This window comes from Artemia sp. Qi Xiang Cuo, chromosome 13 (genome assembly GCF_049724085.1).
Source record: "Artemia sp. Qi Xiang Cuo chromosome 13, ASM4972408v1, whole genome shotgun sequence".
Classification (NCBI taxonomy): domain Eukaryota; kingdom Metazoa; phylum Arthropoda; class Branchiopoda; order Anostraca; family Artemiidae; genus Artemia; species Artemia sp. Qi Xiang Cuo.
In genome coordinates, this window is record NC_142806.1 from 20,221,452 (window position 1) to 20,247,325 (window position 25,874).

At 35.1% G+C, this 25,874-nt stretch overlaps 1 protein-coding gene across 1 annotated transcript in view; it reads right to left on the reverse strand.

Annotated features, from left to right (window-relative positions):
• The window catches only part of LOC148945058 (E3 ubiquitin-protein ligase RNF19A-like), an 86,621-nt gene that overhangs the window by 44,043 nt on the left and 16,704 nt on the right, over positions 1 to 25,874 (reverse strand). Inside the window, exon 3 of the mRNA XM_089099207.1 lies at positions 6,462 to 6,541. Within this exon, the coding sequence (XP_088955333.1) occupies positions 6,462 to 6,541 (80 nt within the window). The remainder of the gene's footprint in view (positions 1 to 6,461; positions 6,542 to 25,874) is intronic.

Consider the following 25,874-nt stretch of genomic DNA (forward strand, 5'->3'; position numbering starts at 1 on the left):
GAATCTTCCCCCTAGAATCATAAATCAGCCGAGAACGGGAAGATTGTAAATTATCAGTAATATTGATTATTTTTTCCTAAATATGATATATCGCTAGTCTTTTACCTAGCTCCATCATGAGGTTTTGAATGTCCCTTAAATCTTCTTTTGATAGTCGAGAGAAACTTAGAGAAAACTTCCGCAGAAAGATCGTCCCCAATCAGGGTGTACCGTCGAACAAAGATAGTCTTCAAGAACTCAGTTCTTTGGGTGTCAATCTTAAGATCATTGGATAAAGCTGTGTACCGTCGTGACTGTCTTGTCGTTTGGACATTGAGGGACACAATACGAGAAATACAGAAAACAGCCATCAACGTACGTCAAAGCTTTCACTAATAGACAGAAGGACGTCATGGGCAACAACTAAACCTTATTGGCCCTATTTTGGTTCGTTTGAAGCGGTGTCAACCGCGTTTTCACAGGACCAGCACACAACTGGCATCAGGGATCGAACTGATACAAAACTTTAAAGTGGGATGATCGAGCTAAGCGGTCGTTTTTTTTGCACCAGAGTGAACCCCAGCTTGCTTGTGCAGGAGGTCCTCAAGACCTAAATGATTAAGTACCACGAACTAACCATGAACTAAATGATGTAACGGAGAAGGCAGAAAACGATTTGCATGCGCAAATCGCACCATGCGCACCACGAACTAAATGATGTAACGGAGAAGGCAGAAAACGATTTGCATGCCAGAGGCAAAAGAGGCGAGCAGTGCATGGGCGTTTTTATTGATTTTCGAAAAGCTTTCGACACTGTTGATTTTAAGATTTTATTAGAAAGGCTGTGTTATTTAGGCATAAAGGGTAGTGTTTTAAATTGGTTTGAATCGTGTTTAAGTGAAAGGAAGCTACGAGTGACTTTGAGTAACAAATCTTCTCAGCCGTATCCTATAAAGTGTGGTGTTCCACAGGGCTCAGTTCTTGGCCCTCTCCTGTACCTGATATTTGTAGACACAATGAGATTCTACATTCCCGGAGCTTCAGTTACTTCTTTTGCTGACGACACGGCTTTAGTGATTGCAGCAAAGTCGCTGCAAGAGCTCTTGTTCAAGGCTAATAAGGCGCTGGATGGCCTACATGAATTTGTTTGTGCTAGCCTACTTAGCGTCAATGCATCAAAAACTAATTTTATGATGTTTACAAGGACTGGTTCTGCTCCCACTCTCCCTGGTGTCATTATTTACAATGGCCTACCGCTATCACAAGTTGAAGAGATCCGATATCTGGGATTCATCCTGGATCGAAACTTGAGTTGGAGAAAACACTGCGACATTATAGCATGCAAGCTGGCGAGAGGCCTTGGAGTTCTGAACCGTTTTCAAAATTTTTTACCTTTAAGAATTCTGCTTTTATTGTATTTTTCCATAATAGCGCCTTATATAAATTATGGTTGTTTGATTTGGGCGAGTAATTTTAGTTGCAATTTTAGAAGAGTTCAAGTTCTGCAGAATAAGGCTATAAGGTTGATTGGAAGGTATGATCGTGGTGTTGATAGCACTGAATCACTTTTTAGAAAGTTTAAAATTTTAAAGGTTGGTGAAATAAGGGATTATCAAATTGGAGTTTTTGTATTTCAGTGTCTGAATGGTTTTGCACCGGATTTTTTTATGAATATTTTTAAGCCTAATTCGTTTTATCACGATTATTCGACTAGGAGTACGGATAGTCTTGCATCTGAGCCACGGAACACAACCAGAGCGAGTCAAGTGACCAGACACATGGGCCCGTCAGTTTGGAATTCGTTCCCAGATTCAGTTCGTCAAGCGGAAAGTGTGGCGTAACTTAAAACCCGTATTAAAAATCATTTCTTTTCAGGAATTTGGTAGTGTTAAAGGTTCAAGAGAAGGCTTTTTTTTTTTTTTTTTTTTTTTTTCTTTTTTTTTTATATTTTGTGCCATTATATATTTATCATTATTTTCTGTTATTATTATTGTTTTCCCTTTTTTCATTTTAATTGGTTTGATGATTTGGCATGCATGATATCCAACCGGTCGCTTTTTCAAGCATCTTCTTGCTTTAGTGCGACTTGTTGTCACATTGAGTTGTTTTTTTGTTAATAAAAATGTATGAACCTGAAAAAAAAAAAGATATGGAAGACGATTCCAAGACTTTATTTAGGTTACAAGATACCGTAATAGGTCAATAAGACAAACAATTGAAAGGAAATTTACATTTTTTAAGTGCTGGAGTCGCCCTATCGTGGAGAGCTATCTGGTACAACAGACAAACAAATTTGAAATAACAACTGCAGGTGCGAAATTAGAGTTTGCAATGTGGCTGAAGACAAAGCACGGATATTCCACCAAAATCATTAGACGAAGATTACAATCTTTTAAGGGCAGTTTCAATTTACGATATAAGACCCAGCAATTGCATGAGCCTGGGAAGCTGTAAGGGGTAGATATGTTCAAGCAGACTGAATGGAGTAAGAGTGGGCAGAGTAATTTAATTTTGAAATAGAAGGCGAATAATACTCAGAGAAGAAAACTTGGGAATCAGAAATTTTCATAACCTTCTCCAGGTTCATGTCCTTACTCTACTCTTCACGTGATCTCGGGAAATTATTGGACTCCTAGGACTATCCCATTACCTATAGGGTAGATCAAACATGACCGGAACAAAACCCTTCCGTGCCTCTAATGCAATTATTACCAAGGGTAATTTCATGTAGGCTACTGTACTCCAGAGTATAATAAGATTATTCAGCCCCGTGTTATAACTTTTAGAGATTTTTTTCCTTTTTGTTTTAAACTATTCCTACTCAAAAGTTCGTACTGTTGGCAACGTCTCATCTCTAAAGATTGAATGTTTCATGCCTTTGAGGAGCAGTAATAGTCACGTCTATGATGCAGTGGATTGATCTCGGATTGGCGAAACGTGGCCGAATTCGGTCCCAGGTACCGCAAGGCTGACGCAGGGACCTATTTGGTCAATAATCGTTGTTAATCCACAGACTAAGAATATTTTTACTGTTGACTTTCTTTCCCTTAATAAGCCTTATTAGTCGTGCATGCATTACTCAATGAAAAGGATAACCTCAAAATTCGGAGAACTATTGCGCGTAAAAAACAACATTCCTCCAAAAATGGGTTAAATCGTGCAGCTCCCATAATAATAACAGAGTCGTACCTACTTCTCAAGCACCAACTATTCATGTTTACTTTTTTGTAACACGAGAGCTTCCTTGAATCATAATACTCACTGAATGCTTCATTTGGAACTACTGATGGAATTTGATTTTAGAACAAATTAGTTCAGAGCTCCTACTCCTGACAACATCGCATCTCTAAGGATTCGAGTGTTAAAAGTTTTGACGAGCAGGAGAAGTCATATTTCTGGGGCCCCCACCCTTATAGGTTAAAAAAGCGTTAAATCGTGCAGCTCCCATAGGAATAAAAGAGCCATATCTACTCTTCAAGCACCATTACTTTTTGTGAAACGACAGCTTCCTTGAATCTGAATACTCGTTGAATGCAGATGAAACGAAGTTAGATGAAATGATACTAATATGAAGTTCTCGCCCAACGGCGTGATATTAGTCCAACGGTCATACTTAATGACAACGTCTAGTTTCTAAGTATTCGAGTGTTACAAGTCTTTGACGAGCAGGAGTGGTTGTTGATTTTCACATTGTTGATTTTTTGCTAAAAATCCCTCATCGGTCATTCACGCAGTGTTTAATAAAAAATATAGCCTCAGAATTTGCACAAGTTTTATGCGAAAAAAAATCCACAAAAAATTCCAAATAGGGCAAAAGCATTTAAAAAAGGACAAAATCGTATAGCTTCTATTAAAACAAAAGAGTCAAATCTATACTGCTAGCACTAACTATATACAATTGTTTACTTTTTGTGAAAGGACAATATCGTTGTATTGTGACATTGTTGTAAGAGTCCGCTTCTGGTTTAAGGAAAACATATTAATATCCACAAAATTGGTTTAAACAAATTTGGCTTTTAATTGTACTATAACATGAATGAAGATTATTCGCTTGCAAATTTATGTTTCTAAGAGACACATAAATGAAAAGACACTATACTCATCAACTTCTATGTTTTCTACCAGAATGTAGCCAAGATTTTGAAGTTTAACCCCTCCCCATAGGTTTATACGAGAGCGAATTTGAACAAATGAGTCGTTCCGTACTGGATACAAAGCTCAAGCGGAATTTCAAATCATATTATCGCTAATACAAATTCGCAAGATTTTCCGGCTCCCCAAGTTTTCCCACCTACTAGCAACATCAACAAAGTCTCTTATCGAGTTTTCATTGGTTTGAGTCTTGGTGGGCGGGTCAAAACATGATAATAATACATTTTTTTGCACCTTTCACACATTCTAAAAGACCGTCCTCCCTGTGTATAGGCATGCCCTTTATAATACTTTTCGAATATTTTGCTATTTTACAAATTTGACCGGAAATCTAGTAAGATACAAAACCTGCAACGTGTCCATGATCCAAAATCACTACTAACTCCTGGTTAAGAATACCTCTATTACTTTAATCCCAAATCTCCATACTATCTCCCCCAAAATATATAGCTATTTCCCCAAATTAATTATAATTAACTTTCAGAAAAAGAAGTTTTTCAAAGAAAAGTAAAGGTCAAATTAAACTTAAGATCAGCAGAAATAAATTCCTATAATAATTCACACTCAAAACAACCAGCACTACTATTAAAGAATAAATGAAACCTTCAACGAACAGAAATTAAATAAGCTATCATAGCAAACAAACATACAACAGGTACTAGTATAAATGTATAATAAATCTTAAAAGGGGTAAAACTTAAATTGAATATGCAAATAAAGCTTCAAACGAGCAAAACCACCAAAAATAGGAGTTTGGCTGCTGTCCCCTTTCCTAACTGTAAAAGTCTAAAGCCTACTACGTCATTGCCGCTTTACTGAAAACTATATGTGTCTTAAACAGCCTTGAAAGTACTAATAAAATCAAACTGAATATTGGATATATAATGATATTAATTGCTGAAAGCTCAGCAGTTCAATATTTATTTTGACTAAATTTTTTATTTTTAATGTTGTAGTAAGTACCGTATAAAATAAATACTTGTAATGTAATTCGATTTCAATAAAGCGCAAAGTAGAAAGTAGAAACAAAAGATTAGATTGAAAGTAGAAAGAAAAGAGTCACCAGAGATGATTGGGACAAAGACGTTCACAACCCTATCTTTGAGGTAGGGTTCTACCCAAGGCCGTATCCAGGGGGTTTTGGAGGTTTGACTCCCCCCCCCACCTCTCCCCCCCCGAAATGTTTGTCCAACTCGTAAAAGCGATTGTTTTACTTTCGAGGCTCACAGCACAATCCTACCTTGACTACCTTTGAGTTCAAAGACTAACTGCTGTAATTTCATGCACTGCTCGCCAAATTAAACCAATGTAATTTAGCTACGCAGTGAATTGTAAAGAATTATTTTTGACATAAATCTTGGAACAAAAAAGTAATCCCACAGAAAGCTAATCTGTTCACCCTAAGGACAACCCATTGACTCAAAGACTAACTGAGAAATATAGCTTTATGCACCGTTGACCAAATTTAATCTACATTTGTAATGACCAAAATCACACTGCCATTTTATTTTACAAAAAAAAATAAAGAAGAGAATGCAATGAGGAAGTATTAATTTCATTAGGACATGGTAATACAGCCCTGTTGCTGAATGCTCAATTAAATGATCAGTTTTTATCAACTTAATTTTTTAACAATTGTTCAGATTTTGAATTGTCAATGTTTGTTTTAATGGAAACAATGTCACTGCTATTTACCATTGTGCATTAACCTCTTTGTTGTTTGTACGATTCTACATTATTCAGCTACTGCATTATAATTTTCAAAAGCTTTTTTTCTTATATAAATCCTTGAACAAGAACAATATCCAATGAAAAGCTTAAGAGCCCGTTTTGCATTTTTATAGACTTGTTAAAATATGAAATACATCATTTTGTTTCGGGTATGACAATATACTCCTTAAAATGTTTTCTGTTTTTTCGTTTACTACGCTAGCAATTAACAAGGGTCGCTCTCTTTCTCTCCTTTGTTGTGACTGCCAGGACTATCATGACAGAAACAAGAAAGCACAGATAATGCACTTTTTCTGTCTGAGAGAAGGAAACATGAACTCCAAGTGAAAAAAAACTGCAGAAAAGGCAATTAACGAATTCTAAGACCAAAATCAAACAAAACCATTCGCGCATACAGGCCCAACACCTTGGGAGGAGTGGGATAGGAGATTCTTTCCTAACGGGGAGGAAATACGGAAGAAATACTTTCAGGCCATTAGTTTTCAATTCCTCAAGTGGGTCCCTTGGTCCTATCTTCCGTTGGGGAGGTGGGTCACTTCTGTATGCAGGTATGTATACCACTATAAATAATAAAATTTGATAAATAATTTATTACTCACTTTCTGGGACCTGGGGGTGTCATTCTCTTGGTTCTGGTTATCACAGCTAAGAAATTTTTCTGATTTGCTATCTTCAGATGCTGAAAATACATTACTGAATTACCAAAGTATCTAAGAAGTATTTATTAACAATGGTTCAAATTAAGGAAGTGTACATTTTACACCCTCCTCCCTCAAGTTACTGACTGATTGCTTACAGGCTCATTTTTGTAACGATAGAAAATGGAGAAATGAACTGTGGAAAGATTGGCTAAGACAGGAATCAACTGATTTGTCAAGAAACAAAATGTGTTTTGAAACTCTTTCTAATTATGCTCAAGGCTTTCAACCTTCAGGAATCTCTAATTTTAGGCTGCAGAAAAAAAACAAAAAAAAAACAAGAAGGTGAGTCGGGGGAAAATAAACTGTTGGGGGAAGTTTAAATAAACTGATTTGCTCTAACAATATTCAAAAAAGGTTACAAACTGTACGACAAAGGCTGATAAATAGAAAACAAAAACCAAATTGATAGACCCAAGCTCATATAAGATCAATCGAAGCGGGATTTTCAAGTATTCCAGCAAAGTATAGGCCTACTTTTCCTACTACTTTGCCTTTTTTCTGTCAGACTCCCCCATCGACTATTCTTGTTCTTTACTTTCCGTTCAATGTTAGTTGATACCACTAATATTTTTACAACAATTTTTTTTAATAAATAAGCGATTTTGTTTTGGGGGATGTTGAGCCCCCCCCCCCCCAAGTAGTCTAAATACACCTTGAACGACTTGATAAACAAGCACCAGCAGATTATGAATTATTTCAAAGAGGTTTTTGAGGCTCAGAGAATGAGCGACATAAAAAGTTCATGGCAATAAAAAAATAATAATTAATGATTGGAAACAATAAGATCCCTTGAAAACCGACATTGCAAGGGAATGGATTAATAAACTGGGTATTCGTAGGCACAAGGATGGTTGAAAATGATGGGTCACCCAGGATTTGACAATATGATGGCAATGACAAGGGTGGGTAAACTTTCAGTTTAGATGAAGCTGAACAATGCAACAAATTCCTAAAAGCTTTAAGTTGTCAAGGCTACTCTCAGTCTCTGAAAAGCGCCAGTCTAGGGCGTGCTTCTATCATCATAACACTAAATGTTGGTAACAAGATTGCCACTAAATTTCATTAACTATTTTAAACACAACTGAAGAAAATTATGGATTGATTTTTAGTGCAATTTTCGGATATCCACAAAAGTATCAAATTTCTTCACTTAAAACATATTATGGACCAGGGATGGTCCATATGGGAAAACATATTATGGACCAGGGATGGTCCATTATGGAAGGGAAGGGCTGCAAGTTATATACTTTGCCCATTGTTTACATATAGTGTTGGTTATTGGCAAGTATACAGGCGTTTTCAGGAGGATTTTTTTTTCTAGTGGGGGAGTCGGGGTTAGAGTAGGGGTTACATGGGAGGATCTTTCCATGAAGGATATTTCCTTATTTATGACAAGTTTGAAATGCCATTTCAAATCTTTAAATATGTATGAAGATTGCACTTTTTAAAATTTTGGTAAAATTAATGCATTTCCATGAATTATAAGCAACAAGTGTTTGTCACTTAGCAATTTGTTTTCGTGAGAATACAGAAAATAGTTGGGAAAAATTCAGACAGCGGAAACAAGCGCCTCTAAATAGGACTTTACAAATGGCAAAATTCATTAACTTCATAACAGTACTAATATGCTCCAGTTCTTGTCATTTCGGTATTTAACAAATTTCGACTCTGAAGTTTTCAGGACGTTAATTTTTGAATTGATTCATTAAAATGACAATATTGATAAACTGTCATAAATAAGAAGAAACACGAGGACCGGGTTACAACTAAAAGACATATGGTACACAGTTACGCTCTTATTTGTTTAACTAGCCAAAAATCCTGTTGGACGATAGAAAAAAAAAAAAAAAAAAAAAAACAAACAAAGCGTATATACTTTTTCGAGAACTGGAGCAACAACATGCTACCCCCTTCCCCAGTACAGAAAATTATTATTTCTTTAACTCCCTCCTATAAAAAAAACTTTTCCTAGAGGCTTCAATCCCCTAGCCACGAGGCAACAAAGGGTATACTCTCTAGTGATGATAGGGAGCCGATTTCCCTCTGACTATAAAAGTAAGCCTGAGAAAAATACCTTCAGCTACCGATTGTATAGCCGGTGGCCAGCGTTTACCCCGCCCCCCGAAAAATTCCCCTGCGGAAAAGAAGGCTTTCCAAATTTGGGAATTAAAAAAGTTTTTTTTTGTTTAGGGATTTTTGTATTATACGCCACTCACCCAAGTTTACGCTGTGCAAAACTCGAGAACAAACCGGTTTCTCCGTTAGTTTCTTTCAGCTTAGCGCGAGACAAGACAGAAGACAAGTGACAGACTTGATGGGAATATATAATCTGGGTTATATATTTACACATAAGGGGGGGGGTAAAATATTTGGACAGTTTGAAGTCAGAAAACAATTCTTACTTCATAATATGCAGATTAATTGTACCTAACACATATTGCTTGCATAACCACTATGCTTTACCACCTCTCCCTCCTAATGAGCAAATAAATAGCCCAAATTTGTTTCTAAAGTAACGAAGAAACTAACGACGAAACCGGTTTGTTCTCGAGTTTTACACATCGTAAACTTGAGTGAGTGGCGTATAATACGCAAGTGCCGGAATTTTTCATGGAGAAAGCCGGATTTCCCGGAATTATTTAAAAACGACCATAAATGAAATTTTACAAAACAAGTTTTTTCAACTGAAAGTAAGGAGCAGCATCAAAACTTAAAACAAACAGAAAGCATTACGTATATGACAGGAGTTTCCCCTTCCACAGGATCTTGGTCTTTACGCTAAAGTTTTGACTTTTTGTCCCAATTCTTTAAGAACGATTCCTGAAACACAATGACCGCTTAATTAGAACAATTAGCTTTGTTCTAAAATTCAATAAAAATAAACTTTAGCGTAAAGAGCGAGGTCTTGGGGAGGACGCGAACCCCTTTCATATACGTAATAATTTCTGTTCGTTTTGAGGTTACTATTTACTTTCAGTTGAAACACTTGTTGTTGTTTTTTATTTAATTACTTACAGATAGCATTTGTTAATGGCAAACATACGGAACAAGTTTTTTAAGCAAAATTAAAGAGCCTCATTAAACCAAAAATGAGCAGAAATAAAATAAAGTAATCTTCATAGTAAAAACTATCGAGTCTAATAGAAAAAAATGACATAAAATATTTTTTTCTATGAAAAAGACTATTTCAATAAAAATGAACATAAATTAATTTTAAAAAAACTCTTTCTAAAAAACAAGCTTGACATAGAATAGTAAAGAACCTCATTAAGCCAAAAATGAGTAGAAATAAATTCAAACAATTTTCCAAGCGTAAAATCACCAAAAATCGCCATCAATAAATGAATTAAACCAAAAACCGAACAGAAATTACAATGAATAGCCGTTTAAAATTAAAACAAGCAAAAATTAACATGAGCAGAGATGAGACCCCTACACCTTCACAAGACCAGAACATGATTGGCACTTTACTGAAAACAAAATATATTTTGAATGTTTTCACTTTTTTGGCTTTAACAAATAAAAAGTATTAAGACTATAAGGAATAAATATCAGAATATGTATATCAAATTGACAATACACAGTTTTTTTTTCTAGGGAAGTGTAAATTAAGTTCTGGTCTTGAGAAGACATGGGTGTTGTCAGCCATACTCGTTTTAATTTTTGCTCGTTTTGAGTTTCAGTAAGTTATCTATTGTAATTTCTGTTAGTTTTGGGTTTCATTTATTTAATAATGATGATTTAATTTGCACTATCCTAAAATAAAAAAAAACCGTGTATCGTCAATTTGAAATACATATTCTGATATTTATTCCTTATAGTCTAAATACTTTTTTATTTGTTAAAGCCAAAAAAGTGAAAACATTTAAAATATATTTTGTTTTCAGTAAAGTGCAAATTATTTTCTGGTCTTGAGGAGGTGTGGGGGTTCTCAGCTCCACTCATGTTAATTTTTGCTCATCTTGAGTTTAATCGGTTATTTATTGTAATTGCTGTTCGTTTTCGGTTTAATTCATTTATTTAGGGTGATTTGTGGTAGTTTTACGCTTGGAAAATTATTTGAATTTATTGCTACTCATTTTTAGCTTAACGAGGCTCTTTATACACTTAATTACTACGAACAGTTTGATCCAGAACTCTTCAGAAGTCCTCCATCAACTTCAAATTTCAAGTTCAAGTAAACAGTTGTATAACAACGTTTTTAGAATCATAATTAAAAAAATAAACTGCAACCCTTAAAATACCTCTCAGGGAAAAGGGGTCTAAAATATTCATTAACTACGAGTAATTATACATCATCATTGTCATTTTCACTGTTTTCAAGAATAGTTCTTCGAAAAAAAAAACCTGTTGATAGATTTACCCCAAACTGCATTCCATGCACTTAATTAAAAAAGCTTAATAATTTTTATTGCACTTTTATGTTACAAAAAATGTCTCCGCAAAACGAAGGGGGATGTGACCTTATCACCCATATCACATGTTATAGCACCCATATCACAGTCCAAAACTATTCCTTAGAATGGAATAATATTACGGAAAACATACTCTCTGCTCCTTCTATATTAATCTGAAGTCTCGTTGAAAGTTAGAAAAGTTCGGTCTAAAAATGCATTTTTTGTGGCTCCAGGGACCACCCTCCTCCCCAGCCACAAAAAGATTTTCTGGCCCTCTTTCCTAATAGCTGAGGCGTGACTATTCATCACTGTAATAATCTTGTGCAGCCTCAAATGAATCCTGGGAAGCTGAATAGAGGGTTTGTTTTTATAATTCTAAATCAATTGGCTATCTCAGAATTATCATTCGAAATCATGTTGGCCTTCTTTGGGCCACAATGATTGTCTTGCGCCACAATAAGGCAGAAAACAATACTATGCTGTGACATAATCTCTTGTGCTACCTAAAAAGGGCACTTTTATTCAGCGCGCATATACTTTAAAGAGTGTACATTTGTTGTTTATTGCATATGATGAAAAAAGAAAAAACAAGTTACCATGCCAGGGGTCACTCAGGCCTGGTACAGGCAAAACATTTTAAGACAACCGACAGTAGCAGATGCAATATTGTTGCCGGGACAAAGAACAGGGACATAAAAATAAATCCAACTTTGTTGAAAACCAGATTTATTCAAATCCAATTATTATGCCTAGTAAAATTCATTAAAACTGTGAATTAACAAGCGTCTTTCTCTCCTTATCTCTTCTTATGCTTTAATTATGATTACGATTTATTAAATTAATATTTAAACAATTTTACAATTTACAAATGTTTGTTTTACATCGTTCATAGTTTATGAATAATCCTCTTAATTGCTAACTTATTTCGCAGGTCAATCCCTATCAGTGGAGGAGATGCAATAGGCTATCATTTAGAATAGTTCAAGGTAAGTAAGGAAGGAGCTTACTTAACTGTAAGTAAGGAGCGGCCCGACTCAATAGTAACCGAAACTTTAAAACACGGAATTTTGATACCAATAGATACATCAAAAGAATTGTATTTTTATGCTGGTGTCAAATATATATGTTTCATCAAGTTTAGTCCTACCCATAAAAAGTGAGAGAACTTGCCTGATTTTCAAAAAAAGGGGGGAAATACATCCTAAAAGTTACAGAATCTCAATGAAAACCACGCCATCAGATTCAGCGCATCAGAGAATTCTTCTGTAGAGGTTTCAAGCTCCTATATGCAAAAACGTGGACTTTTGTATTTTTTGCCAAAAGAAAGATCACCGATGCGTCTTAATTTATTTTGTTGTTTTATTTGTTTGGTTTTTTTTTTCACGGTAATCGTATCGACCCGGTGGTCCTAGAATATTGCAAGAGGGCTCATTCGAACGGAAATTAAAATTTATACTGCCCCTTTTGAGTGACCGAAAACTGGAGGGCAACTAGGTCCCCTCCCACGCTCATTTTTTTCCCAAGTCACCCAGTCAAAATTTTCAGATAGTCATTTTATTCAACATAGTCGAAAAATATAATAATTATGTCTTTGAGGATGACTTAATCCCCCACAGTCCCCAGGGGAAGGGCTGCAAGTTATGAATTTTGCCCATTGTTTACATATAGTGTAGGTTATTAGGAAGTATACAGACATTTTAAAGGGAGGATATTTTCTGGTGAGAGGGTGAGGGGATTATGTGGGAGGATCTTACCATGGAGAAATTTTTCATGGTGGAAAGGGAATTTTCCATAAAGGGGGTGCCGAATTTCCCAGCATTATTTAAAAAACGATCAGAAAAAAAAGTTTTTTCAACAGAAAGTAAGGAGCAACATTCAAACAAAACGAACAGAAACTATTAGATATAGTTCAAGTTCAATCATTTTATTATTAACATATACATGTATATAATTGACATAGGCCCATGGGAAGACAAGCTCGAAAAACTAGGCCTAGACAAAGATACAAAAAAATTTTTTACGCTACAATACAAAGATAATTACGACGGCAAAGATACAATAATACAACAATAATATGAAAGTAGCAGCTAGTCCAGGATCCAAATATAAATATAAATATATATAAAAAAAAAAGATCAATATTATTAAATATAAATTTATACTAAAAGATAGCCGAGAGGCCCACATTCACTTAGAACAACAATCCAAACAAATAACTTAATCATATTAAAAAGACACTTAATTAAAAATAGTCCTGAACTAAATGAAATTTAAGATTCCGTTTTAGTAAATGGATAGAAGAAAATTTATCAATAAAATTCTTGTGAGCATCCCAGCACCGGGCTATTGACACAAACGGGGCGAATTTAGATCTCTCAGTACTATACTTGTCAATGTAGATACTCGTTTTTTGTCGCGTGTTATAACGATGTAAATCTTGTGATCGGGAGAACAAACTTTGATTGAGGTAATATGGCGGTAATTTATTAATGTCATAATTAAATTTGAAAATAATTGCTCCAAAAGTAAATTGTTGAGAAACTGGAAGTATATCTAAATAAGTATATAAATATGCTGTAGAAGACTTATTTGGAAGTTAAATAGGCGATGAAATAAAAAGTTTGAGGATTCTCACTGCTTTATTTTGTAAAATCTGTTTTGGTTTAATATGGCTTTTAAATGTAGATAAATACACTAGAGAACAATAATTAATATTATACTGAATCAGAGCAAAATAAATGCTTCGTAAAGCAGAGTAGGGCAAATACTGCTTCAACCTCCGCATTAAACCAACATACCTTGAAATCTTTAAGCCTATATTTTGAATGTGTGTTTTAAAAGATAATCTTTCATCAATCATAAGTCCAAGGTACTTTATCACATTCACCCGAGATATTGATAATAGATACTTTGAAGAAGTAACTCGGGTAATACGAGGGCATATATTTGACTTCCTGCCGTAAATTATGAAATCAGTTTTTGATAAATTCAAAGCAATAAAATTTGCAGAACACCATTCAAGAACATTAGAAAATGCAGTATCAAGTTTTGCCTCCAACTCCTCGTCATTCCTCTCAGAAATTGAAACTGCCGTATCATCAGAAAAATGTGTGCTGAGACATGGGATTGCCAAAGCGCGGTTAAAATCATTTATATAAACTAGAAAAAGCAGAGTACCTAGGACAGGGCCCTGAGGCACCCCAGCCATCGAAGACTGAGGACCAGGCAAAGAGACGAAATTATCTCCATATACTTATTGCTTCTTCTCATCAAGTCAAGATATAACTAGATCCAACGCTTGTACGCGCACTCAACAATTATCAAATTTACGAAAAAGAATACAATGGGATATTGTATCGACTGTTTTTTTTGAATCTAAATATATTCTTGCTGGAATTTCACCTCTATCTAAGCATTCATGAATATATTGGATGAGAGCAATGATAGCGTGCTCAGTATTGTGTCCAGACCTAAAACCAAACTGGAAATTTATAAAAAAATTAAACGATTTAAGAAAATCATAGATCCTCTTATAAATTGCCTTCTCAAATATTTTAGAAAATGCTGACAAAATAGAAATAGGGCGGTAATTTGATGGGTTTTCAGGAGAGTCACCTTTGTGAAGCGGAATTATTCTTGCTTCTTTAAAAGCAGACGGGAAAAATCCATGTTTAAATGAAAGATTAATTATATGCTGTAATGGCAAAATTACTGCAGACAATATTTCATTAACAATTATAGAACTAGACCCGTCAATTCCCGCTGAATTACCGGGATTTAGATCACACACTATTTTTGTTATTTCAGACCGAGAAATAGGCGTAAGAAAAATTGAATTACTTTGAGGAGATGGAAGGTATGAAGAAAAATGTTTATTACTACGTGAATCAAACTGGTTCATCACAGATGAAACAATTTTCTCTCCAATACTAGCGAAATAATTATTCAAAACATCAGCCACTTTCTTCAATTTGTTAGTAGTCGATCCATCTTCTAAACTAATAACTTCAGGCAACTTAGAATTCCTTTGTTTTTTAATAATAGAATTAATTAAAGACCACGATTTGCGTGGAGAATTTTGAGCTTCTTCGAAAGACTCTTTATAATACCTATGTTTCGACAATCGTATCAGTGCGGTTAATTTATTTTTGAAGATTTAAAAATTTTTAATATTATAATCAGTTGGATTCTTTAACTGCTTTTTAAATAACTGTTTTTTTTTATTAACTGATATCAAAATTCCAGACGTTATCCACGGCCTTATAGGAAATTTTTCTCTGCACATTTTCTTCGGAACAAATGGGCAACTAGAATCAAGGCAGCAATTGAAATTTCTTAGGAAAGTATCAGTTGCCACATCTGTATGCTCCGTGGATATTACATCATGCCAATCCAATAGACCAAGGCTTTCATTCAGGTGCTTTAATGTTATTTTATTTATTAACCGTACTTGACGTTCCCTACTTACCTGCGGTATTTTATAAGTAAAAGCTAAATCTGAAACCAGCAGGAAATGATCCGATATATCACTTAGAACAGCAAAATTTGCTTTAATTGGCAAAGATGTAAAAATATTATCAATGAGAGAAGCAGAACTAGGTGATATTCTTGTAGGTATCAGGCAAGTAGGAAGCAGATAAGCAGAAAAGCAAGAAGACAATAAATCGACAGACGATTCATTTGAAGCTTCTAGAAGGTCAATATTGAAATCTCCCGAGACGACAACATCTATATTTTTGAAAATGAGGTTGATGCAAAAAACATGGAGTTTAGTGACGAATGACTTGACTGGACAAGAAGACGGTTGGTTTACTACGCAAAAAACTATATCTTTTTTTCCAAGACTAATTTCAGTTACCATTACTTCTTAAAGCATTTCCTCATGAAAACCTTCTAGATTTACAAGGCGTCGAAAAGAGATACCATCTTTAACTAATACTGCCAAACCACCTTGGCGCCTTGTCAGTCGGTTTTTGAAAGTAAATTGATATCCAGGAAAAGCAATATGAGGAGCCGTGTCTACGAGAATTAAATAAAAAAAACAAGTTTTTTAAACTGAAAGTAAGGAGCGACATTAAAACTTAAAACGAACAGAAATTATTCCGTATATGGAAGGGGCTTTCCCCTCCCCAACGCCTCGCTCTTTACGCTAAAGTTTTTTATTGTTTTAAAAAATAAAGTTGTGAGACAGAGTCAAACTTTAGCTTAAAGAGCGAGGCGTTGAGGAGGGGAAAGCCCCTTCCATATACAGAATAATTTCTGTTCGTTTTAAGTTTTAACCTCGCTCCTTACTTTCATTTTAAAAAACTTGTTTTTTTTATTTAATTTTTGAACGTTTTTGAATAAAGGCAGGTTTTGATCTTGGTCACCGTACATGAATAACTAAAACAAAATTTTCATATTAATTTACTTTTATTTAGTTGAATGGCTTTCTCGAAACTTGTTTAATTTTATTTACGAACGTTTTTATTAGTAATAAATATACGTAACTTACGAATTAACTTACGTAACGAACTTCTATATTCAAATATTTTTAATACGTTTATTAGGGGGTTCGCCCCCTAGTCAATACCTTGCTCTTTAATCGAAATTTCAAATTTTGTTCTAATTCTTTAGAAATGACCGCTTAATCACAAAGGCCGTTAATTAGAATAAATAGCTCTTATGAAAGTACTACAAAATCTTTGGCTTAAAGAGCGAGGCATTGACTACGGGGTGAACCCAATTATATATGTAATATTTTCTGTTCGTTTAAAGTTTCGATGTTGCTGCTGTTGCAGTTGAAATACTTGTTTTTTTATATTAAATATATGATCTTTTTTTAAATAATGCTGGGAAGTCCGGCGTCCCCTTCATAGCAATGTCCCTTCCCCCATGAAAACTTCCTTCATGGAAAGATTCTCCCATATAACCCCTGACCCCCCCCCCACTACCAGGAAAAATCTCCCCTGAAAACGTCTGTATACTTCCAAATAACCAATACTATGTTAACATTGGGTAAAGTTCATAACTTTCAGCCCTCCCCCCGGAAACTTAGGGGGATTAAGTCATCCTAAAAGGCATACTTATAATATTTTCGAACATGCTGAACAAAATGGTTATCTCAAAATTTTGATCAGGTGACTTTGGGAAAAAACTGAGCGTGGGAGGGGGCCTAGTTGCCCTCCATTTTTTTTTGGTCACTTAAAAAGGGCACTACAACTTTTAATTTCTATTCCCATAAGCCCTCCCACGATATTTTTGGACAACTGGGTCGATACGAACACCCCTGGGAAAAAAAAAACAAAAAAAACAAACAAATAAACACGCACCCGTGATCTTTCTTCTGGCAAAAAATGCAAAATTCCACATTTTTGTAGATGGGAGCTTGAAACCTCTACAGTAGGGTTCTCTGATACGCGGAATATGATGGTGTGATTTTCATTAAGGTTCAATAACTTTTAGGGGGTCTTTCCCCCTTTTTTCGAAAATCAGCCAAATTTTCTCAGGCGCCTAACTTTTGATGGGTAGGATTAAACTTAATGAAACTTATATATTTGAAATCAGCATAAAAATGTGATTCTTTTGATGTATCTATTTGTATCAAAATGCCGTTTTCTAGAGTTTCGGTTACCATTGAGCCGGGTCGCTCCTTACTTACAGTTCGTTACCACGAACTGTTTGAAAGTCTCACAGAATCCAACGACATGACAAGATAGCTTATGAACTACATCGACAAGATCATCCTGTGAACTAAAAAAACCTCTACAATTTAAAAATCCTGTTCTCACAACCCCGGTACTGGGAAGATCAGAAACCTCGGAAGGTAATTTATATCTACATTTTGGAAAATTTATTAGCCCACCATCATTTATCTCATTTCCAAAAAATTTATCATGGCTCTGGAAAATGGAAAAGTCAAAAGGGTTAGACTCTAGGTCTCTCAGTCTATCCTCAATACAATTATCATCCAATGTAAATAATCAGAGTTATGATAAGGACTAACAGTAACTTTCTCAAAATGCACACCGTCTGAGTTTTACCGTACCAAAAACAACTGAAACAGCGAAAACTCGAAAATAATGATGAAAGAAAAAGAAACTGGTTGAAAATAAATAGAAACAAGTGAAAGATACTGAACTTATTCATTATAACATGAAATGCGGATATAGAAAAATTATTGCACTCAATTACTTCATATAAATAGAAACTTATAATAAGCTACAGAGGGACAAAAAACCTCACAAGAAATAAAAATAATAGAAACACACAAAAAAGACAGAAAATAAACTTATAATAAGTCTACAGAGGGGCAAAAAACCTCACAAGAAATAAAAATAATAGATCCTATGAACAGAGAAACATTACATAAAGTAATAAAAATAATCTCACCAAACGAATGTCATTATTAATCACCGTAACTAGTCAATCTTAGCCCACTGTGAAGAGGGAGACTTTTTACACTCGAGCCATAATTTACTCCCTTTTTGTTTAATACGTGTAAGATGAACCAAACCCGAATCACGCATGTCCTTTCCCTTAGATAATAGCTCATTCTGCAGAAAATTTAGCTTTGGTGGGAGATCAGTGCAAATGCGAATTCCACTACCCTTCAACTTATTCACTTAACTGAGAATCACATGAATGCTATAATCTGTGTCTAGCGATATAAAAACAGAGGTCGGTCGAACACTATTTTTCCTACTAGTGATGTTTGAACTGCTATTTCTCGCAATGCAATAACACTTGGTAAGAGAAATGTCCTCGGTAACTTGCATTTTGTCAGAAAGAAGAGACTTTACGTTGCTAGTCACTGACTGATTATGGTTTTCAGTTGGCAGACCCTGAACAATCAAATTCAACTTTCTTTCTCTCACTTCAATGTCCAGAAGCTTACTCTCCAAATCGTTATTCTGCAATTTTTCTTGCTCTAGATCATTTCGAAGCTTTTTAGATTCCTCTCGTAGATTCGCATTTTCAGCTAATATTTGCCTAACTTCATCTTGAAGGGAAATTATTGAGACAGAAAAACTTTTCTGCTCTGCTTATATTTTATCCAGCAACGCCTGAAGCGGTTTCATTCCTTCATCAAATTTTGCTTGAGTGACAGCCATAATGAATGCTATAATCCGCACGTAAAAGTCTACACTTGCATCAGATTACGCAATGGCAAAGTCCAAAACAATATCAAATTTAATCCTTTTAACTTGAAAAAGTAATCCGATTATAGGAGTTCACTCTTCAATAGCTAGATACTGACTGTATGAAGGGGTTCACCCCCTCGCCAATACCTCGCTCTTTACGCTAAAGTTTTTTTTAGTATTTTCAAAAGAGCTATTTTTTCTAACAAAACCCTTTGTGGTTCAGGGGTCATTCTTAAATAATTGGAACAAAATTTGAACTTTAGCGTAAAGAGCGACGTATCAAGAACAAGTCAACGCTCATAAAACAAGTCTACGAGGAATATTTTATGCAAACTAATTGCAAATATGGGTTCACACAGACCCCAGTCTTAAAAAAGGGAACCGAACTTTATTCTAGAGGGGTGAAGGTAAGAAGGGCAGTAAAATTACAAAAAAGAGCCCCATTTCAGGCCACTTTTTTAATATTTCCAGGGGGCCCTTGTAGAAAATCTCGGATATTAGGGGTTCTCTGTTTCCCATACCTACGGTGATTAATAATTGTAATGGATAGCTCCTTTTCGTAAACTTCTTTTTTTTTCTTTGCTTGGAATACAATAATTTTCTTTCTTTGCACTAGCGAAGAATGAAACTACTTCTATTAACAACTCAATGCAGCGACAATCCAATTGATGTTTCCCGGAACAGTTGAATACTAAGCTGGAGAGCCTATAACTTGACAATGAAAAAGATGGATAGATTAATTTCAGAAAAATAATTTGTGAAATCGCTGACGGTGACCTACGGAAGAAAGTTGGGTACTAAAGTCACTCATTCACTTCTGACTAAAGTATTTTACTTATTTTTTTTTGTTGCTGTCGTTTTGGTCCAAATAGTTGGTTTTAATTGTAAAATAAGAGGGGCCCAGAAATGGACAAAAGAGTCTTTGGCCCTTATCTGTTTGGAACTTATGCCCTTTTGGAGGGAGGACAAATACCCCCCAAAATTGGCCCGGAAAGGTCCAAGGACTGTTTGTTTATGGGTTTGAAACTTGTATTCTGAATTGCGCGAACTATCAGGACAACCATGCAGAAGGCAAAAAGAGAAAAAAAAACATTGGCTCCCCGAAAATAGGGCCCAACAAAAGGAAAATAGCCGTTTTTTTTGAACGGCTTGATATTTTTAAGCTGGTCCCTGGGCTAAGGGGCGCTCATTATATATATATATATATATATATATATATATATATATATATATATATATATATATATATATATATATATATATATATATATATATATATATATATATATATATATATATATATATATATATATATATATATATATATATATATATATATATATATAGGATGGACCTCCCAAATCTAAGGCCCTAAAAAGGGTCATTTTCCGATCGGCTTGGAACGTGTATCCTGAAGTTATTGAGCCACGGCAACCGTAATACACAATAAAAATTGAAAAGAAAACTTATTTCCCCGGAAATGGGACCTAAAAAAGGCAGGATTCCCTAAATATGGGCCTGAAAGTGATCCAAAGAGCTTTTCTGTGATTGGCTGGAAATTTCAAGGATTGTTAGAAGGAGAAATTTAAGAAAAAAGACAATAGTTTGGATCACAATCTCCCCAAAAAGCTCGACCCAAAAAGGGCAAACAGCTTTTTATGGTCGGCTCAAAAAATACAAGTTAACTTCTTAGGTCAAGAGGACCTCAATGCGCAAAAAAGATCACCGAGAAAGGGCAAATTTTTCCCCATACAGAACAGTTTAAAAGTTACACCAGTAAATTCCCAGGGCCAAGGGAACCATATTCCACAAAAATTGGGCGTGAAGATGTTTGCTTTGTTAGCACGAAACTTGCATCTGAAAGTGCCTGGGTCAATGGAACCCCAATTCACAAAAAAATAGTTTGCTGAAAGCAGGACCGTCAAAAGCGCCAATCTTTTCTATTGCCTTGAAACTTAAAATCAGGAGTCTTTGGCAAAGTTGAACCCCAAACCTAGACGACCAATTTTAGTTTTGGTACCCAAACAAGGAATATATATATTTTTATTGGCTTGAAAAATTTAGAGGCAAGGCTCTGGTATTGCCTATAGTAAAAAGCCACATGCGTCCCATGCGTTATTTTTACCCACGCTACTTTGTATGAAAGGGGTGGTCGTATAAACTAGAGAGGGGCTCATTGGACTAGACATTGAAAGTCCTAGTGCCTTTTCAAGAGTCAAAAGTGATTGGAGGACATCCAGCAGCCCTCCCATGTTGTTTTTTATTGCGTAACTTCCCGTAGCCCCCCCCCCCCTAATGATACTACCAATATAAACAGGGCGATTTTTTTTTATAAAGGATTGAACCTTAAAACCACGATTTCCTGGCTAAGTGGATTCCACTACACAAGAAAAATTTCAGTTTTTGAGCACAGCTTTCCCTCAAAATTGCACTCCAAGAAAGGATCAAAAACTTTCCTTTGATTGGCTTGAAACTTTCAAAGAGCATTGCTTGTGCTAAGAGAACCAGATATTCTCGAATGGAGAAGAAAGTTGTTATGGGCCCAGAAACGGAGCAAAAAACATGATGTCGCTGATCAGCTTGCAATTTGCAGCCGTATGTCCCTGGACCAAGAGGATCCTAAAACAAAAATGTCTGGGAGCAAGGTCCCTCAGAAATGGGGCTCAAAAAGAGTTAAATCGTGTTTCTGATCAAAACTAAGCTTATATCCTTAAGTCCTTGGAAACGGAGGACTCCAATACACAGTAAAAGATGGAAAAAGCCAGGTTTCGCCAAAAAAGGGTCAATCTGAATTATTTGGGCCAAGAGGATCCCAGTTCACAAAAAAGAACAATAATGAAAAAACAGGGATTCGCTGTAAAAATTTGGCCAGTATAAAAAAGCGGTAACGGTAATCAGCCAGTATAAACTATATGAATCCGGATCTTTCCCTCCTTTAAATAGAAGAATAGATAGTAGATACAACCTACGTTGATTAACCACTATATGCGCATTTTTTTCCAAGACTAGCTATGCTTTCCACAGCCGTTATACAGCTTTAACTGCGACGGTTCATCCTAATTGGGTGAGTCAAGTTAGTGACTAGATGGTCAAGAGGGTGTCATTGTTTACAGCATCTCGGGATTTTCCTCAATTTATAAACAACTTTCAACCCCAGTCTAAGAGACAAAATAAGATATTTTTGTCACTAAAAGCAATCTTGAAACACAGTGAATCACTACTCTGGGTGCCTAACTACTCCGGAACAGCTGTTGAACAGGAATGAGTCAAACGAGTCGCTAGTTGCTTTCAACAATCCGAAAAAGCATTATCGACCAGACTCAAGCACAGATGCCACTTCCACAACACTCTCAATGTTCCCTAAGATTCTGTCCCAAGAGGATTGAATATTCTCAACCCATTCACGCGGTGTCTTCTATGATAACGATTGTCGCCTGATTTGTTACAACCGGAATAGTAAAGCACCAGCCCCTGGTAGTCCAGGGAAATGTAGGTCATAAGCAGTCACCTTATCCTTAGTTTGGAAAGAAAAGAGCTCAAATACTCTCATAAATTCATTCCTTAAAATTTCAAATTATAAGGAATACAGTTTTTGCCATCAGCTTCACCACTCCAAAATTCAATATTACATAAATATCCTACTAATTTCACTTGTCATACAACAAAAATTAATTATGCTTGTAACTCGTTCAAAGAGATCTCGCATTTTTCAAGAGTAGTTTTATTTCACTTGCAATACATTACAAATATGTTTTGTAAAAGTTAATCCTCCTTAAACTTATAAGGAGTTTAATCCTCCTTAATCCTCCTTAAACTTATGTGGCATTTGACCCATTGGTCAAATGCCACACCAAAACCGATAATGGATAACACCTCTTGAGCAACTCACAACTTTTATCATTGCTTGATATTGAACAATTTTTCACTCTGAGCGCCAATCTAGTTCGTTCAATTGAACTAATCGTTCGGTCGTTTTCTTTTATCAAAGTTGTGAAATGCTTAACGTCACTTGTTTGGACGGTCGCTTCGCAGCATTTAATTCATTTAATTCAACTTATTATTTTGCAAGAGATGGGTGGAACTTGATTCTAACGAAATCAACACCCATTGTTATGACCATTCTTATGTGGTCATTCAACTGAACCTTCATTCAACTCAACCTCCGTGCAACTGAGCCCTCGTTTAACTGAACCACGTGCAAGTGAACTCTTGTGCAACTCGATCCCCACTTAGCTGAACCATCGTGCAACTCAACCCCTGTTTAAATAAACCATCGTCCAAAACAACCCTTGTTTAACTCAACCTTTATGCAACTCAACCCTCATTTTTTATGCTGCTTCAAAGCAAAACCATTTCTACCTCCTCCCCCCCCCCGTTCCTCCTCTTAAAAAACAGTACTAAAAGGGCACTAGAACAGCGTAGAAAGCTGCTTAAAGTCATTTGAAAGCTAATACACAACATTGACAAGCTTTTTATAATTTTGTCAAGACATTTTCTTTATATTATATTAAAGACATTATATTAAATTTTCTTTATACTTATATTTAGTTTTTTATGTTTTATTGAGCTCTGCTCGTTTTTAAGCGTGTTAGGGCCAATCTTCGTTTAGAAAATGACTAATGAATGAATTTATAATCTGGCTTTAATTTTGGTATTCTTTCTCCGGTCTTGAAGTTTTCTTCCTTTTTATGCTTTTTTGTTAGGTCTGTTTTATTTATTGACCCCAAAATTTGAATTCGGCCCTTCGGGGCTTGTGATAGCAATTTTAAAAAATAGATATCTTATTTACCATCTAATAACGTCCCTGTCTCTACCTTTTAACTTCTAGGCAGAATCTGCGGCTACATTGTTGCTACCTTATATTTTAATTTATTGGATTACTCTGATATATTTAGTTTTCTCTATTGTCCTGATTTTACTTCGAATATTTTAATTACTTTTTCTTTTTTCGCGATTTCCATGATAATCCCTAGAGATTTGATTGACATTTCAGCCTCATCAGCGAGGGATTATTGTCTTAATATTAAGGATGTTCGATACCAAAATTGCCACTTTACGAGTCTCAGCGTCGGCTGACAGTCTCAAAGACAAAGGGCTCATTAGCAAAATTTCTCAGCACCACAGAGAGCTTCCGAAGTCATTTTGGTATAAATGGATAAAGGATCTTAGATGTGTCAACAGTTCGAAAAGCTAACGATAGGCTAATTTAAAACAAATGAAACCTATAATCTCTTACCAATTGTTAAGCGAAACGCTGTCTAAGCAATTATTTCATACAGCATGAAATAATTGACATCCTGTGTCTACAAAAATTTCAATCAAGGCAGTTAGCACAACAGGAAACTTCAAAAGCTGTCAAATATTTAATGCGACTTCGTTTGAGCCAATTTTTAATGTCTTCAAAGCCGGTATACGAGAATATTCTTAAGGAACTACACTTTCCTAAACTTTAAAAGAAAATTGGGCTCCATTCAATAAATTTTTTTTTTTTTACTTTTTAATGATGTAAGTTTCATTATATCTGAGTATCTCTATTTCTGGCACAAAACTGGATAAGTTAAATGGTATTTCAAAGATTTCTGGGAAAGTACATGTCGACTTTGAGTTTTTTGTCCTTTATTTGCACCTCTAGATATAAGCTAAACGAGTTATGGCTAGACCACCCAACTAATTCTGAATAGTTTTGGCAAATTAAAAAAGCTTGTAATGGACAAGATAAGGTGATTCTTTAAGCTATCGAACAACCTTAGGAGATAATAAGATATCTTCTAAGTTAAACCACTTTGAGCCGAAAACCCCTATGCCTTCCCAAGGCCAGAACAAAATTTGCACTTTACTGAAAAAAATATAAATGTTTTTACTTTTATAACTTTAATAAATCAAATAATTTTAACATTTTGATTACTAAATATCAGAATATGTATATTAAACTGACAATGCACATTCTTTGTATTTTTTCAGTAAAGTGCAAATTTTGTTCTGGCCTTGGGAAGGCATAGGGGTTTTGCGCCCAACTTATGTTAATTTCTGCTCGTTTTGAGTTTGACTCAATTATTTATTGTAATTTCCGTTCGTTTTGGGTTTCATTTATTTATCGATGCTGATTTGTGGTAGTTTCGAGCTTGGTAGATTATTTGATTTTATTTTTGCTCATTTTTTGCTTAATGGAGTTCTTTACTTTTCTTTTAAAAACTTATTTTGTGGAAAAATTTCTTTAGATGTATTTATGCTCGTTTTATATTTACATAGGCCTAGTCTGTTAAAGGGAATACAAGAAAGTACATTAAATCTTTTCGTTTTTTCAGACCTGATAGTTTTACATTCTGTTTGTATGCGGGAGAAAATTTTTCTGTAATTTTAAACAACATACGCCCTTTTAAAAATCTGGACACAAATAGCACTGTTTAACTTAGTTTCATACCTCCTCTAGTTGACCTGAAATGGAAAACTTGATGCCATTCGCAAAAAAATCTGTTTACTTTCTTTGAAAGCTTGGATACACTTACACTATTTTGATTTGGTTAAATTTTAAGAGCAAAAGTAGCCTCGAAAGTTTGAACATAATACCTCAGTCGTTATTCGGATGCTGCTGAGATGCCTTATTGGGAATTAGCATTAACACAGTGCATTTTGGTTTAATCTTAAGGCAAAATTTAGTTTTTAAACATAATGGGCAAATGGGAGGGTGGGAGTGGAAGGGGGATTAGTTGCCCTCCAATCACTTTCAACTATTAAAAAGGGCATCAACCCTTTCTATTTTCAATCGAATGAGTCCCTTTCGAAGTTCCCAC